This window comes from Eptesicus fuscus, chromosome 6, assembly GCF_027574615.1.
Source record: "Eptesicus fuscus isolate TK198812 chromosome 6, DD_ASM_mEF_20220401, whole genome shotgun sequence".
Lineage (NCBI taxonomy): Eukaryota > Metazoa > Chordata > Mammalia > Chiroptera > Vespertilionidae > Eptesicus > Eptesicus fuscus.
Window position 1 is genome coordinate 67,974,370 of NC_072478.1, and position 14,792 is coordinate 67,989,161.

Sequence of the window (14,792 nt, forward strand, 5' to 3'; positions counted from 1 at the left end):
AAGCCAGATGGAAAAGAAAGCTTAATATTTGGGAAATAAACACATTCACATTAATGAAGAATTGGAGATAGAGAGAGCGCATGGTTTTAGCAAAATAACATAGTACATTTTCTCCTCTACCAGTTGACAGTAAGTACATGTACTTTCCCAGCAGAAATCTGAAATCTCAATAATCCAGGTCCACGCGGGTGCAAAGTCTAATCCTAGACGGCCTGCTTATGGTCCGGCCCTCCAGGGCGCTCCATCTGACTCTACCTCCTGACCTCGACCATGGCCTTTCTCCCCTGCGGTGGCCTCTGGAGGTCACCGAACTGCCCACAGGGCGGGGGGCTGAGACCCAGCGACCGCTCCAACCTCCCCCCAGTGGAGGCCGTGTCCTCTTCCTGGGGCGGAGGTAAGGCCACCGCGGACCCCTGCCGTTTTTATTTGTACACTTTCCAGTCTGGTCCTTTCTCCTCTTAGCTCCAGGCTAAGAAAGTAAAAGAATTTAATGGATTGAAAGGCACCCCGACGACTGGAGAGGAGGACGAACCTGGAGTGGCTCTTTGGGACCGGCGGCTCCGAGGGGCCATCCCCCGGCCCAGCTGCCCGTCCTACGGGCGGACATGGCCCCCAAAGCCAGCCAGTCCCTGGGGCCTGCAAGACAAAGGAAGGCGAGGGCCGAGCGGTGACGGGAGGGTGGGAGCAGCGACTCGCGTGAGCTCGGGGACGTGAGAGCGCCGCCCCCGCCCCCTTCCCCGCCCCGTCCCCGAGGAAGGAGGGGCCTCAGGGCCACCCCGAGAAAGATCTCCCCGCAACGCGAGCCGAGGGTCCCAGGCGGCCACACGCGTCCCGGCACGGGCGGCGCCAGGCCCGCACGGTGGGGGAGGGGCGGGGCAGGGGGCGGGGCCGGCGGCGGAGGCAGCGGCCGACGGGGGCGGGGCCTGAGTGGTGGGCGGGGCCTGGGCGGGGAGGGGCGGGGCCGGCCGGTCCGGGGCTGCCTGAGACAGTCACTGCCCTGGCGGCGGCGGCGGCGGTTGGCCGTTGGGGGCTGGGAGGAGCAGGACCCTGGCTGTCGGCGCAGCTGGAGCTGGCAGTTGCCGGGGCCAAGCGGAGGATCCGGCGCGGGGAGCGCGCCCCAGGCCGGGCGGAGTCTGCGGCTGCAGCGGGAGCGCCGGGCGCGCTGGCCTCGGCGGCGTCTCCAAGAAGCAAGTGTCTGAGGCTGAGATTCGGCGGCGGCCGGGGCGGAGGTAACCGAGGGCGGCGGCGGCGGTGGAGGCGAGGCTCCTCCTTGGGTCGGAAGCCTGGGGGGCTGCGGCCGGGTCACGGACCCGACCCACCCGCGCGCTCTCAGGGCTGGGACCCCGGGACGGCGCGGATCCCCTGGCTCCGCGGAGGGCCAGGCGGGGGCGGGATCGGCGCGCGGGTTGGGGGCGCGCAGAGCGGGACGCGGATTCGGAGGCGACCCCTCGGCAGGGATTGGCAAGGACGCGGGGCACCCCTCCCCCTTCGAAAGACACACCCCAATCTCAGGGCGGGGCGGGCTGCCGAGGGTTTCCCAGCCTCTGCGAGGGAAGACCTCCCAGAGGAGGCTGCACCTCGGTCTGCGCCCCCCCCTTCCCCCCCGCACCCCGAGGTGGCCCCCTGTGGCTCTTTGGGGCTGCTTAGATGGAGGTGGTTCTGCCGCTGGGAATCCCGGAATTCCTTTTGTCTGTCAGCCGAAACCAGCGGCCGGAACTGTGGGCGGACACCCACCAGCGCTGAAGCGCTCCACGCCGCGTCCCTTTTCTGCCCGGGAAGGAATTCTCCCCGGCAGCCCCTTCTCCGTCCACAGGAGTGGATGGCGCTCCGCACCCCCATCCGAAACCTTCCTCTCTGGCACGGAGCAAGGAAAGATTCACGTTGTACCTGTGTTTGGATTTATCATTCCTGTGAGATCATCCCCCTCCGCCCCTCTTTTTTTTTTTTTTTTTCCTTTTAACCCTTTGCCATCCAGCCTCCGCCCTGGTAATCATGCCCCTAGATTTTGCAAACTATCAACAAAGAAGTGTGGCTAGTCGAGTAAACAGAGTCCTTGGCTGGCTGGGCTGTGCACGTTGATAGAGCTTCCTTCCCTGGTGCTGTTCTGACCAAGCCAGTGGAAAGATCTTGTTGGCCAAGGCTTAGGGATGTTACTCTGTGTGCACGTCGTCTTTTTTTTTTTTTTCCCCCTCTTCAAGCCTTTTACAAATCTAGGGTAACGAGTAGAATGTAGGTCTTTGGGAAGCATGACCATAGTGGAAGAAAAATACAGAAAGAAAAATGTAATCATTATTTTTAGGGTAATTGTCCAACTTTTTGAAAGTGCCAAAAATGAAAATGTGGATTTTTGGGGATTAACTGGTAAATTGTATCCTTCGATAAGTAAGCTTTGGACATATATTTTGCACGAAGATATTTTTGTTTCTTTTATTTCATTTACTTGTGGAAATTGTCGATTACTCAGACACCTTATAAGAGGAACCTGTGAACAAGTTCATTAAGAATTTGTCTTGAAAAATGCGTTTTATGAATGCTTTGAAATAAGAGGTGTTAATAGTGGCTTGTCATTTACGCCATATAAGAGACCACAGCCTACACAGTTGCGTCCCTGGCCGTTGTCCCTGTGCCTGAAAGTGGCAGGATCTAGTAGTTTGAGGGGCTATTCTTCAACAAGAAGTATAGAGCTACCTACCTACTGTATAACTCTAATCTCTGATGACACTTACTATAATGGACACCTTTTCTGATCTAGTTCTCAGATACAGAATTAACACTTTGAATCTGGAGAAGCATTCTGTACAAATTGAAAGATTGGGCTTTCTCTTTCGTTTTCCAGATGTATTGTCTCATGTGCATACTTGAAGGATCTACAATCACATAAACTCGCTTGTAACCATGGAGCCATGTGATCCATCAAGATATAGAAAAAGTGCTGCTGAGCTTGGGAACCAGGCACTTGTTCACCAGTTCAACAATTAAAATAACATATTCTCTGCTGACAATCAAGAATAAAGAGCCAAGTAAAGTCCTGCACATTCTATTGACAGATGGACTCTGTGGCCGTTGAATTTTACTGTAACTGGTTACTCTGTCATTCCAAGTCAACTTACCATGCCAGTTATGTCCTAGTGGATGTAAAGACCTGTGTTGATGTATTCTGATGTTAGCAAATGTTGAAGATAAGAAACCTATTATGACTAATCCTTGGGAAGAGAAAGTCTGCAAAATGGCTCAAACGAGTTTACTGCAGGGGAAGCAGTTTTACTGTAGGGAGTGGGTTTTCCACAAGCTTCAGCATTGCCTCCAGGAGAAAACTAACTGCTGCAACAGCACTGTCAACACCCCCCCTCTCTTAGTGAATTCTGGGAGCAATGCTGGTGTTGTTTCTGGAAAGGGCGCTGCCTGGGGTGTGTTGTTGGTAGGAGGGCCTGGCAGTGGCAAGACAGCCCTATGTACTGAGCTCTTGTGGCCAAGTTCACCTACAGGCTTGCAGAGAGGTTTACATCGCCAGGCTCTGGCCTTTCATTTCTGCAAAGCCCAGGACTCGGACACGTTGTGTGTTGGAGGGTTTATTAGAGGTCTTGTTGCCCAGATTTGCCACAGTGGGCTACTCCAAGGATATGAGGACAAGCTAAGGGATCCAGCAATCCAGAGCCTCTTACAGCCCGGGGAATGTGAGAGGAACCCAGCTGAAGCATTTAAAAGGTAACAATAAGAATGTCATGGTGTTCTAGTTTCTATACAAAAATTAAAATTAAATTTTTTAGATTATCCTAGTTTTTGTATAAAAAACTTCATGGAGTACCTGTACTTCTGCTATAAATTTGGGGGTAATCTGTGGTTTTGAGTGAACATGTTTATTTGAATATTGAAGGAAACAAAATTTAAGCTCTGTTTGCACAGGGTATGGATTAAAAATGTCTTTTATAACAGAATTTGAAGCACTGTAGAAACAAATTGTTTTTCAAATGTATGCCAAATACTTATTTGCTTTTCTAATATTACTTATAATTGGTAAGGGATATCTGTTCTTATGGTAGTGAGGAACATTTAGCGACTTGTAGTGAAGAACATATAGCTACTTGGAAACTGGGCTGCATTTTTAGGAAGGGCAAACTATACCTGGTCCTGAGTTTAGAGGACTTCTCAGCATAGAATCTACTGTCTTCTTTGTTTACAGTATTATTCCTTTAAATAAGAAAAGTTCTCTTTGAAAGAGACCATTGAGAATCTGAAGAAAATTTGCTAATACGTTTTGCAAGTAAATGAAAAGTTGACTGATGACATATGTGATCTTTATAAAATAATGGAAATTTGTCATCATTTTTAGTACTTTTAGTGAGTGATACAAAAAAAATACCCAAAAAACAATTTTAAGTTGTTTTTCAGAGTGGTTCCAGATCCAAAATGTGTTTTAAAAAAATGATTACTTGAAAACTTTTTGCATATCACCCCTCTACTCATTGTAAAAGGAGGCAAATAGTTATTTTGTGCTTGCTATTACTGCCTCCCTGCTGCTTTAGTCATTTTGTCATATACTTTTATTACCTACATAATAAGTTGTTCTTAGCTGGCAAAGTTTGTTTCCCAAAGACAGGTATACTCTGCACTGAAGGTTAGTGTGCGTGTGTGTGTCTGGACTCATTTGAGCAGGCTTTGAATTGCTGTGAAAGTGATTTTGTTCTTTTGATGTCTTCAGATCTAATGGTATGAAATCTATTGAAAATAAGAATAATAGTAGCAAGCACTTTGTGTGAGTCGCTGTTTAAGTGCTCTACCAGTATTAAATCATTCAATCTTCCTAACAGCCCTGTGAGGTAGATAACAGTTATTAGTCCCATTTCATAGATAAGGAAACTGAGGCACAGCCTAAGTAACTTGTACAAGGTTACAGGCTAGTAAAGGGCAGAGCTGGGATATGAAAGACGTGTGTATGTGTACAGGTTTGTAATCATAGACATCCTTTGGAGGACTTACGGGGAAGAGGAATAGTTTTGAAGTTTGTGGAGAATGGATGTTTGTCACAGTTGAGGTTTGAGTGTAGTTTTCAGATTACCCATATACGTGATCAGTAGTTAGTCTGGGATGATCGTTATGAATAGAGGCACACAGTTCCAACAGGTGAGGGGTTTATGAAATTCAGCCAAAGGGTTGTGTCTTTGAGAAGTGTGATATTCTTGTAGACCTTTTAATGTATAAGTGCCATCCAATCAAATCTATTATCTTTTGCTGTTAGAAATCAAAGTCTGGGTTAAAACTATTATATCATTCATAAATCAATGAGGAAATCTGCTAGCACAAATATGAGATGCCAGGTTTGATGGACAGTGTTTAACATGGACTCACTATGTCCATAGGGAATTAATAATGTAGGCTTTATTATAAAACTTTACTTTTTAAAAAAAATATTTTTTTGATTTTTTTACAGAGAGGAAGAGAGAGGGATAGAGAGTTAGAAACATCGATGAGAGAGAAACATCGATCAGCTGCCTCTTGCACACCCCCTACTGGGGATGTGCCCGCAACCAAGGTACATGCCCTTTGACTGGAATCGAACCTGGGACCCTTGAGTCCACAGGCCGACGCTCTATCCACTGAGCCAAACCAGTTTTGGCAAAACTTTACTTTTTAAGAGACTTCAAGCCTCTGTACATAAACAACTCTTCTCTTGACTTAATGCTTTTTCTTAAGATACCATCACTAGTTGAAGAGCTGAATTTGCATTTCATGTAAGTCATTTCATAAGCTATTTGGATTTATTGACACCTTAGAAAATCAGTTTTAGAGTATAGTCTAACTAAATTTAACTTAGCCTAACTAAATATGTAATTTATTTTATTGGAATTCATATTAAACTTCTGATACTTTTAAATATTTAAAATCATGTCTGATAACTGTATATTTTTATATATTCTGATCTTGAGCAGATCTTTATAATAATACAGATTTTCCTGGAAAAGATCCTTCTACTCAGAGGATCCTCTTATTTTTGTTTTCCTGTGTGAATTTTAGTGATTAGCTAATTGGAGAGAAATAAGAAGCAATTGGAGCTGTGTGTAAAATCCACACCAGTACGGAATATCTGATTGGCCGAAGGAGCTAATGAATGCTTTGTATTCCCAGTCTGTATTTTGGTAGAGAAAACCTAGTGTTTCTCCTTGGGCCATTGTGATGCTCTAACTTAATCTCCTACTAGATCTTTCAGAAACCTGAGTCACTTTTTTTATCATTAAAGTAATCAATCATTCAATAAATTAGGTAATTTTGGTATTGGAACAACTGTTTCTGATAATTCATTAGATATATACTTCCTCTATGATTGGGAGGCTGTAATATAATCATAGTCAAATGTAAACATGAGAACACAATTCAAAGTTAAAAGAAATATTTTTGCATAGTCTATGGCATTAGATGGTTGTAGGCCTCTACTTTTGGACAGATAGTCAAGGTTTATTGTAGGTTCGGTTAGTGACTGCAACTGACTTGTTAAATAGGTCCTTCAGAGAATTTTAATCGGAATGTATTTTATTTAGGCTGGATAGAGGTAATTCAACAAGTAGACAATGGGGAGAATATAGTTTGATCATTGTTCTCAAGGAGCTTACAGTATTTTGTGTGAGATGGAGATCCAAGTAGCTAAATATAAGGGAAGGAGCCAAAACTGGTTTGGCTCAGTGGATAGAGCGTTGGCCTGCGGACTGAAGGGTGCCAGGTTCGATTCCGGTCAGGGGCATGTACCTTGGTTGCGGGCACATCCCCAGTGGGGGGTGTGCAAGAGGCAACTGATCGATGATTCTCTCTCATCGATGTTTCTAACTCTCTATCCCTCTCCCTTCCTCTCTGTGGAAAACCAATAAAATATATTAAAAAATAAATAAATAAATATAAGGGAAGGATAGAGGTACCTGAGTTAGGGAATAAGGGGATGGGGCAGTGGTTTTGGGTCCTGTACCTGGTTTAGAAGCAGAAGTGAAGATGGTTATTTAATTCATTCAACCATAAACTCCTTTTTGAACCTGCTGTCCCTATTGTCATGCCTGAAGTCAAGGTCTTTTTGGAGATCTAGATGTATGTGTCCTAATTTTTATTTGTTTAACAATCTGCAAGACCAGGTGTGAGTTTTCTGTGTATAATGTCAATTTTCCCCATGTTGAGTAAAAGATTGTGCTCTGTGCGATGATAGGAATGGCTTGTTAGGATAGGAAACTGGAAGTCTGAACTCTTGACTGTTTTTTATCTTGAATAGGAATCCTTAAATGGTGGAATCTTTTTTCTGTTAGTCTCCTTCTCCTTGAACATTTATACTTATTCCTGCATATCTCTTTAGATTTTTAACTTCTTTTGTAGTTATTTATGCATGTATTTCTGTTATTTCCTCTATTTGGCATATGCTTCTTCATGATATTATTCATGACTGATTAATTTTTCATATTTACCATTGTGCTTTGAACAGCACTTTTCATATAGTAATTGCTAAATGATTATCATTTGAATGACTGAATCATGCTACTTACCTATCTAGAATATGTTTGAATCTAATTGAAGGACCGATGAAGTTCTTGCATATGAAAGGAAATTGAAATGTTTTATCACTTAGGTCAGTTTTCAATGCAGACCAGAGTGGTGTAGTGATTATTAATTTATTAACCTGCTGTCTGTTCTTTAGCACGTGTGTATATGGCATTGTTCCAGATAGTTTTAAGTGGCCAGATGTCTATCTTCTGTCTCCAGTGGCTCCAGGTATTTTTGGCAAACTCAATAAAGGGGTGAAGAACAGAATGGGACTAGGAAGGGTGCTTCCTTCTTAACCTCACTGGTGGGGTATTTTCAAGGCAAAATACTCCCTTTTAATGATCTGCCTTATATAACTAACTAGAGGCCCAGTGCATGATTGAATCATGCACGTGTAGGGTGCCCTACACGCTTTCGCTTTTCGCGGTGGAGCTGGGTGCCTGTCCGCTGGTGCACCAGGCCTTTCAGAAGCCTCTGGCTCTGCGGAGGCTTCTGAAAGGCCTGGTGCCAGAGCAGACGGGCACCCAGCTCCCCCACTTTTGTTGGTCCGCGGCCGCTGAGGGGGGCTACCCTGCTGTTGAGAGGCGCAGGGGCCGGGACTCCCACCCCCTGCGCCTCTCAACGGCCACTGAGGGGGGCTGCCGTGGACACCTGGCTACCCTGCCATGGACTCCCGCCCCCTGCGCCTCTCAACAGCAGGGTAGCCCCCCTCAGTGGCAGCGGATCCGTGCCTCTCAATGGCCGGATAGGCCACCCCGAGTCCCGCCCCCCAGCCTCCCGCCGCCCAATCGTGGGCGTAGCGGAGTGATGGTAATTTACATGTTACTCTATTATTAGATAGGATACTATTTACGATAACTGTTATCCATTCTTAAATAATGTCAGATCAAAAGATTTTGTGAAAGTGTCTTTACTGTTCACATTTTGAATAAAATAAATGAATAAATATAATTTTCATAATCAAAATTCCACATTTCCTTTAGTCTAAGATTGTCACTTTTCAGTGAAATGTCTGTTGTTTCCAACATTTAACTGTTAAACTTATTTTAAGATGGACTTCCATTCATTCAGACTCTTCTTTCTCTTCCTAAAATCTTCCCCTTCTTCATTGGATGGGCTTTCTCTTTTATGCTTCATGTCTACGTGCTGTTTCCTTTGGTCCCTGGTACTCTATCCTTCGCTGAACCAGTCCTCACCTGTATTAATCACGTCTGCATTATAATGGCACAACATACTGCTCCATACTTATACCGTGTAATGTTAGCCACATTCTTAGTTCTGCTTGGCCACGCTTTTATTTGTGTACTTCTCAATAACTCAGATTTTTTTAGACCAGAGAGAGTAAAGTGGTGTCCTACAGGGTGAGTATGTTTTTTACCCAATTCAGGAAATTTTACACACATATCCAGATTTTTGTTTTTTCTTGAGAAAAAAAAAAAAAGGAAATTTTTTTTTTTTAAATATATTTTATTGACTTTTTACAGAGAGGAAAGGAGAGGGACAGAGAGCTAGAAACATCGATGAGAGAGAAACATCGACCAGCTGCCTCTTGCACACCCCCCACCGGGGATGTGCCCGCAACCAATGTACATGCCCTTGACCGGAATCGAACCTGGGACCTTTCAGTCCGCAGACCGATGCTCTATCCACTGAGCCAAACCGGTTTCGGCAAAAAAGGAAATTTTGACAATATTAGGCTCTAATTTTTTTGGAGCAATAATCTGGTTGAGCTGAGTTAGCTGCTGTCTGTAGATGGGCTTACACACTAATTTGATCCAGTCGTCCCTCACCACCCATCATTCTATCCAAGACCATTTCATTTGTTTACATGTGCCAGCCTGGCTCCAATAGGCATTTTCAAATATGAACATGTTTCCTATTCCTTTGAAAAAAAGAAACACTATATGTTTATCTCCTCCTAAATTTGCCTTCATGTTATCACAAATTTGTGTATACAAGTGCTTCTTCCCTATCACCTTGCCTCCTAACTTACTGAGACCTGACTTCTCTCTCTACATGTGCAGAAAGTTGTTTAGGTATAGTAGCTTCTGAACTCACTGTTCTATCTTTAGCCTTAGATGGTATCTTTTAAAACAACTTTTCATTATCTGTACTTTGTTCCTTTCAGAATCCCCTATCCAACTGTGTTCTTTAGTGGCTGTTCCTCTGGATTGTGCCTGGGTGTTTACCCAGCAAAACTTAGATCTTCCCTCCTCATACTCATTCCTTCAAACATTGTATTTACTTACATGGATACCAATGCTTGTATCTATTAAGATAGCAATCAAAGCTGCATCAACAGCCTTTATCTTCACTCTGATTAATATATATCTTTTTATTGGAGTGTCCCTCAAGTACCTTCCAGTGTTCAAATCAGCATCTCTTAGCATTTCTGTTCATTGACTCATTCATTCATTGCTTAAATAAACATTCAGTTCCTGCTATGTGCTCAATATGTGCCGAGTGACAGGGCTAAAGAGGTGAGCCAAACAGGACACTGAATTAAGTGTGTGTGTGTGGGGGGGGGGGGGGGGAGAGAAGAAGGAGACAGGGATTGCATTAAATAAGAAATTACAGATATAAAAATTCAGCTTTGATACATGCTAAGAAGAAAGGATTTTAAAACATGTTATGAAGCTTGATCATTACTGGGAATTCTGGGAAAACTAATTATCTAAGTTGTTTCATAATTATTCTTATTTTTAGACCCTTTCTCCTTAAAAGTGTGATCTTAAGATTAACATGTTGGCAACTCCTGGGAGGTAATAAGAAATGCAGAAGCACAGGTCTACTGACTGAATCTACAACCTCGATCTCCAAGTGAATCCTGTGCACAGTGACGTTTGAGAAGCATTACCCTGGACTAGATTTTAGGGTGTTCTCTATTTCCTATTATATTAAATTTTAAAGTATTTAATCTTTTTCTTGGAATGTTTCTTGAATTCTTTTACCCTAATCTAGAATGTTTATTCATCTACTCCTACTTGGTCTACTTAATTTTAGCCCCTCTTTATTCTGATTCACTTGGTTACAGTTGGACAATTAACCACAGTAAAGCAGTGCTTTCTTTAGGTCATTCCTCGGAGCCTGTGATAATCTACACAAGTTCAAATTTCTCTGTCTGGCTTTAAAAGCTCTTGATAATTTGGTTCTGCTCCATCTAAAGTATGTATCATGTTTCCAAACTTCATCAAAGCACATTAAGCTCATTTATTCTTTCAAGAAATATTTCTAAGCATTGGAGATAGTATTAAGTTGATAGGGAGATATGACTAAATAAGAATATTCTTATTTTTCTTACTGTTTAGTAAGACCTTCATATATATAGTAAGGATTTGGCCTTTTATTTTGTTATATAGGTTGCAGATTTTTTGGTTTGTTTTTTAGCCCTTCAGTTTGTTTTTAGCAATTTTGCTTTCTTAAAAGAGTTTTATGAAATAAAATGGTTTTTATACAGTAAAATAATTTGGTTTTATGAAGTAAAGACCTAAATACTTACTTTTCTGTCCTTAAAAATCTTTGAAGTGTATTCTGATTTGTGGCCTGACTTTACCCTCTAGTTGATCTAGTGATGTCTCTGACCACATATAATTGTCTTAAATTTCAAACCACTTTCTTTCATGTCCTAATCTCAGAAATACTGCTAATGTCATTTTTCTATTATATACATGTATAGCTAGTCTTTTATTATAAAATACACTTTGAAAATGTTTGTGTAATTGCTTAATTAAGATAAGCATTAGTTAAGAGAACTAATTATGTCTTACCTGTGGTTATCTTGAAAAAGGATTTGGAGCTTTCCAGAAACTGGTGACCTTTTACAATTCTGACTCATTTGCATATGTAGAAACTAGTGCATCGACTCATTTGCCTTTGTTTTCATCGGCTCCATGAACCCTTGCTCTTTGCCATCACTATTGCTGGTCCTTGTGTAGAGAACTGTGCTTCTCAGCCTTTTTGTTTGGGCTCAGCCATGTGGTTTCCTTTGACCAGTGGGATGTTAGCAGACAAGGTTCAAACAGGTTTAACATGCGAATATGAGTGGTTGGGCCTGACCTCTGTGTTGCCATCATGTGAGGGGGATATGTTCTGGCGAGCTTGTTGGTTCAAGAAGGAGGAGGAGAGAGATGTGGAGCAGACAAGACCCATCCTGCAGCATGACTCCAAATCTAGAGTAGATCAACAACAGACACAGGAGAAAGCACAAATGATTGTTATTTTAAGTTAAGCCACTGAGTTTTGGGATGGTTTGTGATATAACAATAATGTGAAAAAAATTAACAATACAAAACCTAAGGAAATAATATTTTAAATAGGAAATCGTTAATTTTCACAAAAAATTTAGGAGTCCTCATTGATTCCTCAATTTTACTCACCCTGTACATTGATTCATCAGCCATCTTTGTTCTGTCCGGAGATAAAACAAATACTTCCACTCTTCTCCATCTCCCGTGGCTGCTGCTCCTATGATCTCTTGCCTAGACTCCTGCAGTGGCTTCCAATTTGGTCTTGTTGTTGCTATTGTTGTCCCTCTTCACAGAGCAGTTAGAGTAACAGATCATGTTACCTCCCAGGCTTAAAACTTGCCCACAGCTTCTCACTGCCTTTAGAATAGTCTAAGCTTCCCCTTGTCCAGGCCTTGCCTAGCCTTTGACCCCTTCCACCCTTGTTTATTGCTGCTCATCCACTCTGCCCTTATTCTATTCTGAAGTAGGTCAAGTTCTGGCTGGCAGATTTTTGTGTGGCTACTTGCTCTGGTATCACTTGGGTGTATCAACTTTATTATTACCTCCTCAGAGAGCTTCCCCTGTCCACTGAGTCTTTAGAATACTCCATACCTGGTCATTTTTTTAAATCACATCAGCGCACTTTGTTTTCTTTGTTCCTTAACCCTTTGCACTCGCTTGCTTTTTTCTCGATTCCTTTATTCTACTCGGGATTTAATTTTTTAAATACCCCAGATTTTACAAAGCACGGCAGTAGAATAAAAAACTGGAGTTTCTTTTCATACAAACTTATTTATTTGGATTTTTTTATATTTCAAATTATTGATACATTCAAAGAGTAATTTTAATCTCGACATCCGAGTGCAAAAGGTTAATTTTCAGTGTCTTTCATGATTTGGAATTATTTTCCACATTTGTTTAATTGAACTTCCTGCCTGTTTACAGGAATGAACAGAGTACTTGCCTGTCTTGTCCCTTTGTATCTCCAGGGTTTAGAATATGGTAGAGACTCAGTTTAATTTAAAACATGATGATTTGTCACATTGATAACGTATTTTATTTAAAATTCATATTCATTTAGAAAGGAGAAAAAACTTTTGTAGCTTTAGTCTCAGTTACTATGTTAAATTGTCTCTTTAGAGAGAAGCAGCTTGCAAATCATGGACTTCACAGGAATTGAAAGGGTAACACTAATGGCACCAAAGGGGAAGAAACGGTTGTAGAAAACTTTAGTTTATGGGACTTAGGAATTGTTCCATCCCCAAAGTGTTTCAGTTAGTCAGGAAAGTAAATAAATAGGAAAACAAACCCATTTTGCCACATTTGCTTTAAGTCTGGATTTTCTGTTTTGTTTTAAAGAAAAATCATCCACATTGCAAGTCCCCCAGTCCTCTTCCTAATTCTGACCTACTCACTCCTGATATGTGGCCCCTGCTGTGGATTTCTGTGTGGTTTGGTAGTCTGTGCAGTTTGAGTACGCAGGGAGACCTGCGTGTTGACACACATACTTGTAATCTGCTCCTGTTTTGTATACTTTGATTTCATATCAGTAGTTCTCAAAACTTTTTATTCTAGGTACCATTTACACTCTTAAAAATTATTTAGGATCTCAAAGAACTTTTGTTTTGGAGGGTTATATCTATCAATATATGCTTATTTGAAATTTAAACATAAATTTAAAACATGTATTAATATCTTCTCTAATAAAATGGTAATATGCAAATTAACCATCACTCCGTTACATAAGCCATGCCCACCAGCCAAGCCACGCCCACCAGCCAATCAGGGTGAGTATGCAAATTAACCCAAACCAAGATGGCTACAGCCACAGAGAGCAAGGTTTCCCAGGTAACAGAGCAAGCCAAGCTTTCCATAGCCAGTTGCAGGCCTAAGCCTCCACTCAAGCTACAAAGTTTCAATTATAGAAGGTAAACAAATTCAAACAAATGGCGGCAGAATGGAGCTTGAGAGAGCAGGCGAGGGTTGCCGGCGGCAACAGGGGAAGCAAAGCTTTCCGCACACCCTGGCCAGTCCCACCCGCTTAAGGCAACAAAGTTTCAATTATAACCCCAACAGAAATGGCTGCCTGCCTCGGAGGGAGCCCCAGGCTTGGCTCTGCTCCAGGCTACAAAGTTTCAATTGTAGAAGGAAAATAAATCCCAGATACCAGGCCTCTGCTTGGGTTGCCAGGGGGCGTGGCCAGCCTGCAAACCACCACAGGCCCCTTGCTCAGGCTGCCCCACGCCCCAAGGGAACCCCACCCTGATCCGGGACACCCTTCAGGTCAACCAGCTGGCCCCCACCCGTGCACCAGACCTCTATCTTATCTAATAAAAGAGTAATATGCAGATTGATCATCACTGCAACACACAATATAGCTGCCCCCATGTGGTCAAAGATCCTGCCCCCATGTGGACACAAGATGGCCACTACAAGATGGCCAGCAGGGGAGGGCAGTTGGGAGGCACCCAGCCTGCAAGAGAGGGCAGTTGGAGGTGATCAACCCTGCAGGAGAGGGCAGTTAGGGGTGACCAGGCTGGCAGAGGAGGGAAGTTGGGGGCAAACAGGCTGGCAGGGGAGCAGTTAAGCATCAACCAGGCTGGCAGCGGAGTGGTTAGGGGTTGATCAGGCTGGCAGGCAGAAGCGGTTAGGGGCAATCAGGAAGGCAGGCAGGCAAGCAGTTGGGAGCCAGCAGTCCTGGATTGTGAGAGGGATGTCCGACTGCTCGTTTAGGCCCAATCCCACCAGGATCGGGCCTAAACGGGCAGTCGGACATCCCTCCAGGAGTCCCAGATTGGAGAGGGTACAGGCTGGGCTGAGGGACAACCCCCCGCCGTGCACGAATTTCGTGCACTGGGCTTCTAGTAGTTAATAATTATAAATTTATTACACATTAACAAAAATAATACTTAATAAAAGAAAAATATCTTGTCCAAGACAAAAGAACACTTAAGAGTGGTATTGTTTTACTTTTTTTGGCAAATCTTTTTAATATTAGGCAAAATAAAAGACATCTGGAGTATCATAACTGCTTCTGCATGCAGCCTCTGGAAA

At 43.1% G+C, this 14,792-nt stretch overlaps 1 protein-coding gene across 1 annotated transcript in view; it reads left to right on the forward strand.

Annotated features, from left to right (window-relative positions):
- The first annotated feature begins 1,009 nt into the window (after positions 1–1,009).
- The window catches only part of ANKRD50 (ankyrin repeat domain containing 50), a 33,788-nt gene continuing 20,005 nt past the window's right edge, over positions 1,010–14,792 (forward strand). The window contains exons 1-3 of the mRNA XM_054717756.1: positions 1,010–1,229; positions 1,698–1,910; positions 2,837–3,705. Coding sequence (XP_054573731.1) covers positions 3,161–3,705 — 545 coding nt within the window. The 5' untranslated portion in view covers positions 1,010–1,229; positions 1,698–1,910; positions 2,837–3,160. The remainder of the gene's footprint in view (positions 1,230–1,697; positions 1,911–2,836; positions 3,706–14,792) is intronic.